Source organism: Leptonotus elevatus, chromosome 19 (genome assembly GCF_054856555.1).
Source record: "Leptonotus elevatus isolate MCC_2025b chromosome 19, RoL_Lele_1.0, whole genome shotgun sequence".
Taxonomy (NCBI): Eukaryota; Metazoa; Chordata; class Actinopteri; order Syngnathiformes; family Syngnathidae; genus Leptonotus; species Leptonotus elevatus.
This window is the reverse complement of record NC_141257.1, coordinates 9,412,505-9,423,582: the sequence shown is the minus strand read 5'-3', so window position 1 is coordinate 9,423,582 and position 11,078 is coordinate 9,412,505. Positions and strand designations below refer to the sequence as shown.

The window sequence follows — 11,078 nt, the reverse complement described above, 5'->3', positions numbered from 1 at the left end:
TCATAATGTTCTGAGTTTATTTGACACATTTCCAGTAAGTTTTACCTTTAGGGCTCAGACTTTTTTTCTTAATATTTCAACTTTCCTGTCATAATATTGCAACTTTTTTTTCTGGGTTCATGAGAAAGTCTTAATGTATGAAAAATAATTCAGTTTAATAAGAATTGTAATGTTATGAAAATAAGGTCGCAACGGTCTTCAGTAATGTTTTATCAGGGGGAAAAAATATTCTAAGAAAAGTTGAAATATTACAAGCAATGATAATAGTATGAGAAAAGTTTACTTTTCCATATATTATGATCATGTCATTATTTTCATTCTTGTAACAAAACGAACATTATGACATTTTTCTTGTAATATTATAAATGTATTCTTGTAATATCGCCATATTTTCTTATTATGCAATTATATATTTTTCCATTCTTACTTCATTCTTGTAACATTATTATTTTATTTGCACTATTATAACTATTGTGATAATATTGCCCCAATTTTTTAAGATTATTTTGGAATTTTCAAAATTTACCGTCATAACATTAATGACTTTATCTCACACTATTCCAACTTTTTTGTTCTCGTGTTTAGGCTAACTTACTAATTCCCCATAAAATTTGTTTTCTTAAGGTATAACTGTCAGTGTTTTGCTCTTTCAATGTTTATAATTTCCTAAATAAATTAAGTAGACATTTAGAGGTTCCATTCTTTGTAATAAAACTAATAATATAGGACATAAATGGCTCACAAATTCATTGGAGTGAGTCAATGAAAAGGTTTTCTGTTGAAACTATCTTTTATTCTTAATAAGGAAGTGAAAGGGGGAAAAAAATGCCCAGTGTTGTTTTTGTGCTTTACATTGGAGGTCCCGAATAAAACGCAGAGGAAGAAATCGGAAGCTCTGGAAAAAAAAATCATCATCATCATCATCATCATCATCCTCTTCATTATCACACTATACAGTACAGATCTATAGAAATAATCCATCAGTCCATTCAGTGCTTATTTACAAGGCTTGAAAATATCGAATGTCTAGAAAAGGACGCGTCGTAAAGTTCATTATTGTGACGCAATCATCGCTTCTAGTAGAAAAATGAGACTGCGGTTCTTCTTTCTACAAACAAGGCGTCGTCTACCTGAATCTCTAAATACTTTTGTTGTGCTACTCACGTTGGGGGGAAAAAAAAGAAAGAACAAAAAAAAAACGTTCAAGAAGTTACAATTGGTAAGAGGAACAAGAAGTGCTTTTCATATAAGAATAGATCAACTAACTCGTGGCTATAGTCGGCTACAGTAGTGTCGTCTAAAAGTGGTTAGTCGGCGTTTTTCTGCTGCTGAAACATTGACTGCCAAAGACGTGATTGGCCGCCCTTTAAATTAAAAAATGGCTTCATTTACTTTTTTTGTTCTTTTTGTTTGGGAGCTAATTTGCAGTTTGGGCAAAATGTTGATAGTGTCGTACATGATGACATTGTTCTCACAACATTACGGATTTTGTCATGAATTGCAACTTTTTTCTTGTTAATTATGACGAATTGTGAAAACTACGAATTTTAGCTCAAGTTACACCATTTTCTTATCATATTGCCTCTGTCATAACTTTTTTGTGTGTGTCAATTACAGATTTTTTTCTTGTAAAAATGGAAGTCATTTTTTCAGAACTCTTTTGTAACATTACAACTGATTTTGCGTTACAACTTTTTCTCATTAAATTATGACATTATCAAAACACATCCAAATGTTGTCAATAATTTTTTTAATAATGCAACTTCCAGCTTTTTTTCTCATAATATTCTGATTTAATTGTCATAGTTTTATTACTATACCATAACATTACCACTTTTCCTTGTAAATCTTTTCATAAAGCGTCATTACTCTCTGTCCATGTCATTTTTTCCCCCCATGAATTTTGACTTTTTTTCAAGAGATAGTTGTAGCATTACTACAAACCTAACTTTTTAATCCTCGTGCCTTCATCAATTACAACTTTTTTTTATGATAACAAAACAACTTTTTCCTCATCAAATTGCAACTTGAATTTGACAGGAAATTTTCTTTTTATGTTTTTGACACTAATAAGATCAGTCCATGTTCCAGCAGCAGATGCCGAACTTAAGTACCCTCTACGTTCTTCTACATATACTTTTAGGATAATACAAGGCAGGCAGTGCATAAAAAGCATGTACAAAAAAAAGGAAAAAAGCCCTCCTTTCCATAACTGTCATGCATATTGTGTTCCCGATTAATCGCCTCAGCGGAAAAGGCCTCCAAAGGATCACAGCAGTGTGTGTGAGTGAGAGAGAGAGACCACATAATGCACATATATAGATATATATATACTGTATATATAGCCTCCATGGTTGGCAAACTCCCTGATATTTCATCATGTATCATCAATACATAAACGATAACAGAAAAAACTGTTGATATGAAAAAATAAATTATTGCTTGATCAGATATGAAAAAAATTGCTCTTTTTTGGCAACTAATCCAAAAAGATTCAGAAATTGGCATAGTTTTTCATTGCTAGGCTGTTGTCACCTATTTTTTTTGCATGCAGTTTATCATTAAAATGGCACAAAAAATATATATAAAAAAAAAAGGCTAAATAAATTAGAAAGTGTCAAATGCTTTGGCATATTCCAAACAGAAGGTGAAATAAAGTGCAAATAAATAACATTTAAATCATCAATAAATTAATAAATAGCAATAAACAGTAGCGGAATACTGTGTGATGGCATGAAAACCGTTTTTACATGAGTTCCCTTGTAAGTACGGCCCTGGCATTTTTGAATGTCTCAATTCATACTGGCAGCTAAAAGATATTGGATGTTCTTTAATAGGAGATGTGAATGTTCCAATAAAAATGGGCCTGTTTTGGGTCCCGAGCCACAGTTTGGAAACCCCTCCTTTAAAAAAAAATTAAAATAAATACCCTGGTGCATTTTGTTGTTGTCCGCTTCACTGACTCGTACTCGGATACAACGTGAACTGAACACAGACGCTCTCGCTTTTCCGATACTGTTGTGCTTGCTTGTGCTATTACGCTAATGGCTTGTGATGAGCTCGATGTGCTGTGCTTTTGTTTGTCCGTCTTTGCAGCTTCTCGTGGGCTATTTTTCGACCGGGTGAATTACCCCCAGTTGGTTTGTGTGTTTATATTGTTCAAGATGGGTTTTAATGATGTCTCACTGGTGAGACGAGCTACAGTGTCCGTGCTTGTGTGTCACTGTGGACTTTTTTGTTCTTTTACTATGTGGATTATTTGTAGTTGTTTTGTTTATTTCTATTGTGTATTGTGGTGGTTATCATAAATAACTGGCAAGAGGAGCAGTGGTGCATTTGACCAATCGTGGCCAAGCAGACTTTGTCTGATTTAGTAGATTATTTTAAGCCATTTTAGTTCATTCTATTGTGCGACATGTCCAGTTTTTTATTATCATAATTTTTTTACTGTGCGAATTATTTCTAGTTATTTTGTGTAGTTCTATTAGGGAAAGGGGCTGCGATCATAAATGATTGCCGAGAAGAATGATGGCATTGTTTTATTGATGATTTATTTTTACCATGTGGATTATTGCGAGTTCTGTTTATTTCTGTTGTGCATGGTGGTGGTTATCATCAATAACTAGAAAGAGGAAAAGGAGCAAACATGTGCATGTGACCGTCTGGAACTGACTAGACTTTGTAGATTATTTCAAGTTGTTGTATTTATTTCTATTCTGCAAAGTGACCAATTATCATGAGCAAAGGTATGTACATTTTGCTTGTACCTGTGCCATGGATTTTTTAATATTTTTTTACTCTGTGTATTATTTCTAGTCATTTAATTCTGCTGGGCAAAATGTGATATGAATTCCTAGTGAGATAAATGATAGCATTGATTATAAGAGCATGTAGCCTTGCGTGACCAAGTGTACTTTTTTGACTTTGTGGATTCTTTCTTGTTGTTATATTTATTTCTACTGTGCAGGGTACCAGATAAAGAGCAGTGGTGGATGGTCAGGGTTAGTAAGGCCTAAGCACCGGCCTAAATTTAAACCTACATTCTAATATTTATTTCATAAAATTGTGTTAATTTACGCTTACTGCTTGTCCAATCAGATTTCAGCCTGTGTGTTGCCGTGTCCATTTTAATCTGCCCAACTGCCTTTAGAATCAGTAGTGCTGGTCGATGTACCTTATGCTACATTAGCAATGTGTGAATGTTTCTTTAACCAATCAGATTTCAAATTCATCCTGACTGGGCCAGAGCGCTGTCCCTCGATGATGTCAGCATTTTCCCATCCTCTGATTGGTTGGTCAGAACAAGCCAAGTTTGACTAGCAAAACACATCTGAGGTGATCGGCATTGATACAGTTAATGATCTGCGTCTCTGGTGATTAATATGTTTTCTGTCTAGATTTTTTTTTTGTTCCTAGTATGTGCTCTTATATTGCCTTTTTGTGTAGCATTGACGTTTTTTCTAACTGCAGTGGTGGTGTTAAGAGGTGAATTAGATCGGGTAAGTCCCAAACATCTGGCCCGCCACCGCCTTACAGTAACCGCCGAACCGAACCACACGATCCGAGCCCTCGCCAGTGTCAAGCGGGCCCGAGCACGGTCGGAAGATGAGTCCACGCCGGGACGCATCCGGGCGGCCCGAAGATCGAGGCGTCAGTCCCCGAGCGAGCCCATGGGCGAGAAGGCCCCCTTGAAGCAGGCCGACTCGTAGTGCTTGTTCAGGTAGCTCTTGAGCGCGAAGGTCTTGTCGCAGCGCTTGCATTTGTAGTGCTTGAACGCCGAGTGCGTCTGCATGTGCGCGCGCAGGTTGGAGCGGTCGGCGAAGGCCTTGCCGCAGTGCGCGCAGCCGAAGGGCTTCTCGCCCGTGTGCGAGCGCATGTGACCCTGCAGCAGCCACGGGCGGCTGAAGGCCTTGCCGCACACGTCGCACTTGTGCTTGAGGTCGTGGGTCAGCAGGTGCATGGCCATGGCGGGCATGGACACGTACACCTTGTCGCACGTCGGGCACTTCTTGGCCATCTTGCTGTCCATGCTGCGGTGCGTCTGCTTGTGGCGGCTCAGGTTGGACGACGTGGCGTACGTCTTGCCGCACTCGCCGCACGAGTGCCTCTGCGGGGCCCCGGGCCGGCCCGCGCCATCTGCGGCCGCCTCCCCGGCCGCCTTCCGTCTCGACCGGCCGTCGACGATGAAGAAGGCGTCCACCGAGTAGGCCTCGCCGTTGATGTAGCCGCTGGCCGCCGACGACACCTCCGAGCGGGGGCTGTCCGGCTGGTCCGAGTCGCCGTTGATGTCGGCGTGGAGGCCGCCCACGTAGCCGCCGTCGATGTGGCTGTAGATGATGGACGGGCGGGGAGGGGAGGAGGGCGCTTTGGCGATGGCGGGCAAGTCGCTGCGCGCCGGGTCGTCGTACGGGGACGGGCTCAGATAATCCCGCTCGTAACCTGAGGAGACACGGGAAGTGATCGGTGAGGAAATGAGACGCTGACTGATTTGGAACTCGTGACGCCGGAGTTATTTATAAACCCTGCTACAGGCTAATGCATTATACAATGACTGGACATTTTATTAGGTACACCTGCACATTCTAACTCCAAATCCAATCCAAGTTGTTTTCCAATTTTCCATAACGAACCATTTTGATTTTCATATTTAAAAAAAAAAAAAACTTTCTTACTTGCAGGTATCTAAAGAGGAGTTAGTTCTACCATCACTAATACACTAGAGCCTATCAGTACACAATTAAACTTTACCAGTAAACTAATGTGTTGCACTAGTAAGCATATTTCCTGCACTAGTAACCTCCTGGATCTTACTCGTAGCGCCAAAATACCCACTGGTATCATTTTGCCTCACTAATAATGTCGTTGTCCTACTAGTATGCCAAACATGTCCTACTAGTGTACAAAAATGTCATACAGAAAAATTACTAGTAAGACACAGCCATTCCACTAATGTTTACTAGTGCAGACTTACAGCATACTAGTATGTGGACCTTCAAAGATATCAATCTTGAGGTCTCCAAATACTAGTACGCACTTTTCCCGCTCTAGTAGGACAACTTTGACAAATACATACTGTATTACTAGTAAAGCAAAACTGTGCACTAGTTGTTATATATACGCGACTGGGACTATATGTTAACTAGTAGAATTTTATAATCTCACTATTAGCTCACAGTAGTGGTCCTGCTAGTTTGCCAAATTGTTCTACTAGTGTGTGATACATTCCTACAAGTTGGGCCTCGCAGTGTTGCTTGTGCTAGTAGTTTACAAGTGAATCTTAATTGTGTACTAGTAGGCCAAAAAGTGGTAGTGGAAATAAACATGTACTAATAATGTTTTACTACTTTAAATTGGCTTAATAGTGAGGACAGACAGACTAGACAGGACCTTAACCTGGATATTGAATAAATGCTGAAAAGGTTTGAAATCTTGCCATGCTCAAATTATTTTCACTTTGAATTTGCGACACACGCGCACACACTGAGTGAGCCAGCGAGCCGGCTCAGCAGGATGCGCGCCAATCAATATAGCTGCTCCATTTCAATTAGCGCACTCCAAGATACTTGTGCTGGTAATATCATTTCGCCGGTCACTTCTGAGAAAAGCATCCATGTCGGTAATAGCAACCGGGGGGGGGGGGGGGGGGGGGCTGAGAGGCGGCGGGCTTGAGGATGAGAAAAAGGAGAGGGGTGGCGTGAGGGAGGGGGGGAGGGTGTAGGTCAAGTTGCTTGTTTACATGCTAACCGGACGTTTTGGGAGAGGGAAGACGCGGGCAAACAAGATGGAGTCTTGACGTCATGAGTCATGAATATTCGATACTCTTGGCTGCGAATGTGTGTGCGTGTTTTATAGAGCATGAGTAAAGTTTTGCAAAGATGACCAAGTGTTCATTTTCGCGCGCAGGAAACTTGACACATAGCTCTGGAGTGTGTGCACTAAATTCATTGGAAAGTACGACACAAGAATCCAGCAAATGTTTATTATTGTTTTAGCAGCGAAATGTTTTTGTTACACTTCTTCTAAGGAGAGGATACTTCAAAACAAAACTAAGTAAACAAGTTCATTTTTGTGATCATCTAACAAACATTTTAGCAGTTATTGAGTGAAAGACAGCAGTCTTAATCTCAGAATAGTTTTTTTGGTCATCAAACTCAATCACCATGCTAATACGTTAGCAATCGGACAAGATCACTACAACAACTTAAAATGGCCTCTTTATAACAAAATGGCTGACTTCCTGTGTCTTTTCCGGGATGGCTTCTTGAGACTTTTTTGTGCATCTCTTCATGCTAGACGCGGCTTTTAAATTTCATGTTGCTTAGTGAAGCCGGTTTCTGGGGCCGAATTTCCCAAATTTTTCCTGAAAGTCATTCAAATTTTGCGACATGTTCCTTCACCAAAGCATGACAGAAATCACAATCGTAACAACTTGGCTCATCTGTCTGGAAAAGAAGGCTCAAATATGGTAGCAACATTTTGGACCCTTAGAAATAGCTCAAATGGCCACTTCCAACCAAAATGGCTGACCTCCTGTCTTTTCAGCCATAGCTTCTTGACACTTTTTTGCTTGGCTAGTCATAAAAGATGTGACTATTACATTTCATGTTGACAAGTCAAACTGGTTTCAAGAGCTGGGGAAAAAAAAAAAACACAGCATAAAAATGTCCAACGGTTGAGAGTGATGCTTGCAACCTGATGCACACTTGTGTGCTTTTGCCTCCATGTAGGTCGCAAAGTGCTTCCTGTGCGTGTGCGTGTGTGAGAAATGCTGTGCACTCAAGCGTGTAAGCTGCCTGGAAAATATGCCAACTTGACAGAAACACAGCAGCGGTGTCTGCGTGTGCGCTTTTTTTGTGTGTATATGCGTGTGCGCGCGCAACAAGCGTCACTTGCGCGAGTCAAAGTGGTGTTATATTTATAACGTGGGAGCGTTGGGGGGGGGGGGGGGGGGGCACAGCATGCCTGCCGTGTTGCTGCTGCAACCTCCATGTTTGCTTCTTTTTTTTCTGTCATCACAAGTGACAGTTATTCATTTGGCCACAAGGGGGCAGAAAAGTTCCAAAGCGAGGTGATGAACAGCTCCAGGGTAACATGACACTAAAAACTGTTGGGTCAAAACTAACCCAATTATGGATAAAAAAATGGACCGATCCACTTTATGGGTCAATTTGACCCAATTTTTGGGGTTGTTTTATACAAAATGACCCAATTTATTGACCCAAGTAAAGGATCCGACCAATATTTATGAGTTGTTTTACACTAAAAGACCCATTTCTTGACTCAAAATTGGGTCAAACTTACCCAAGTAGAGGATCGGTCCATTTTTTACCCATAGTTGGGTTATTTTTGACCCAACTGTTTTTAGAGTGTACAATGATTAGACCCCTGTTTATCCCGGGAGTTAATTTGTAATATAGAGAGACCATGTCGAAAACTCTTCTCTTTTTTAACCCTTCCCATTGCTATGTTAAAAATCACATAAAAAGTGATGGCAGAGATTCACTTTTTTTTTGTGGCATAACCAGTCACCACTAGGTGGCACTGTGACTAAATGAGAGAATAAAATGAAAAGACAGCTTTGATTAAGATCGTCCCTTGTGGAGCTGAATTACTAGTTTGGTATTTAGATAAAAATACAAATAAATCAGTCGCAGACGTCGGTTTCACCTAGCAACATTAAATTTAATAGCCATGTCTATCATTTTAGAAGAAATTCGGGACGCTAATTAGTGAACCACCAGGCTTCCTGATTTTGATTTGTCTCCCTCTGTTGGTCATTGTTATTTTTTGTCTTTCTTGGACAAGCTAGGACTGTGAAGACAAATTTATTGTGTTTTTATATTCTTGGCCAATAAATCTGATTCAAATTTTGACTAACAGACCCACAGCTGGCCTTTTGATTTGAAGTGGCCATTTTTTGGCCATCTTCCTGTGTCTTTGGTGGCATGGCTTTTTTTTTGTGCATCTACTCATGATAAACATTGCTAGTAAATTTCAAATTCACAAATAAAACTGGCTTTTGAAGGTTGATTTTTTTTAAACACCATATTTAACATTATTCTCCATAGTGTTGAGAGTTGGACTTTGTGTATACTGCATTCCATGCATCTCCTTTGTACAATTTCTCCACTGCTACAAGATTGTATTGCTTCCTTGCTTTCTCACCATTACCTGAGTTTGACCCCCTTCCGAGGCAGTTATGACTAATGCTGCTATCTGGGGATTAAAATAATGTGTCGGAATGGTGTGTGCGTGTGTGCGTGTGTGTGTGTGCGCGACTCACCTTTGTGATGATGGAATCGCAGGCTCAGTTCCCCCCGTCGACCGTGACAGTAGGAGCTCTCCAGCTCAGCAGCTGAAATGTCATCCAGCTTGACTTTCTTCACCAGGAAAGAGCGAGGCATGATGGCAGTCACACACGCACGCGCGTGCGCACGCACACACACACTCCCACTTCACACTTTATGAAAAGTTATTTAAAAAGTTTCTTCCCTCGGAAAACTGTGGCATGGACATTCCAAGGTTGTTGTTTAAAAAAAAAAAGAAGAAAAAAAAGGTCCCGGTTTGTGTTACTGTGATTGAAATTCCTCTCCTCTGTCGGGTCGTTCAGAACCGGTCAGCTCCCTGAAGCGAGCCAGTTGTCGTCGCTGTCCCTTCAGCACCACAAAAGCAGCACAAGCCAGGCACATTCCAGTGCACTAATAATCGTTTGTGTCTTTTTAGCCTGAAAAGTGCAAAGTTCACCAACGTCCGAAACGCATCCCGAAACGTCCTTGCAACATATTAGCTCCTCTTAAGCGCGTCATTGCTCCCATAAAAAACGCTTTCACATGCGCACACGTCCCTCACGCTCTTCCTCCTCCTCCTCCTCCTCTTCTTCATCTGCCTCCGCTTCTGCTCAGAGTGCGTGAAGCTGCAGTGGCTCTCTGGTGCACAAGACCAGCTGTTGCCCTTATATAGAGGAGAGAGATGGAGAAGGGGGAGGGGGGGGAGTAGAGAGAGAGAGGGAGAGAGCATCAGGTCCAATGGGAGCAGCGTGGAGGGATTTAATGAGCTACTTTGAAAGCGCTCGGCGGCTCGGCGCTGATTTATAAGGCAGTTAAAAGGGAGCAAAAAGGGGGCTTTGCAAAAAGTGGAAACTGTGATGAAAGAAGAAAAAGAAAAAGGGCCACACTGAAAATGAAACACATTTGAAATAAGTGATGAGTAAATGTGTGACAGCTGTTTTATGGCCGCACTGAAAAAATGATAAATAGATATGACAAATAAACAAATTACCTTTAAAAAAAAAAATGTGTGAATTGAATGTTGCTCAGTGCAGGCACACGCAGGAGTGATGCATTGTTTTGGATGTTTACACTCAAAGTGACTTCTGCCTGCAGCCAGGACACACGCACACACACACACACACACCCCCACACACACACACACACTTCCCTACCCCCCATTCATGCTGATGCAGAGAGGCGGGATGACGGCGTGTGATGTAATCTGGTGACGCGTACGCTTTATGTAAGATCTTTTCACTGAAGTTGAACTTTTTTGTTTTTATTTCATCAAACCCACATCATCTGTTTGTTTGTTTGTTTGTTTGTTTTTTTAAGCTCCTAAGAAAAAATAAATCATACACTTGAAATACGAGATATTGAACGATATCTGCCGGCTGTATCGATCACACACGCCAGACAGGAAATGCTAAAAATGGTTCACTTCTTGTTGTGAGTTTTTCCTGCTGATCTCAGCGCTGTTTGTCTACTTTGCGCGTGTGTGCGGACATGTCGAGACTGAAGGTCTATTAGCATAATAATAGACTTGGCGTGTGTGGGTAAAAGGCTCTCAGGAAACACAATGGGCGGGATCTTGTTGACTTTTCATTCCTTTCTCTTTAAAGGGCCATCCAAATGACTAAGACCACCCATTCGTATAGAGAAGGACTTTACATTGGAGGCAAATTATGGAATCAAATAAGCAGAAGGGTGGCTTGGGGTGGCTTCCAGAGGACAAAGACAAGGTGGGCCAAGAAAGCATTCCCCGATAGGACGTAATGAGAATAATCCATTTCGAGGTCAAATTGTGGC

General features: G+C 41.0%; 1 protein-coding gene across 1 annotated transcript; it reads right to left on the bottom strand.

The window, feature by feature from the left end:
- Nucleotides 1-783: 783 nt before the first annotated feature.
- On the bottom strand, nucleotides 784-9,951 carry LOC147157814 (transcriptional repressor scratch 1-like). Its single transcript, XM_086061986.1, has 2 exons — nucleotides 9,284-9,951; nucleotides 784-5,439 (listed from the first exon to the last, which is right to left on the bottom strand). The coding sequence occupies exons 1-2, from the start codon at nucleotides 9,402-9,404 to the stop codon at nucleotides 4,652-4,654; spliced, it is 909 nt and encodes a 302-aa protein (XP_085918112.1). The 5' UTR covers nucleotides 9,405-9,951; the 3' UTR covers nucleotides 784-4,651.
- Nucleotides 9,952-11,078: the final 1,127 nt, after the last annotated feature.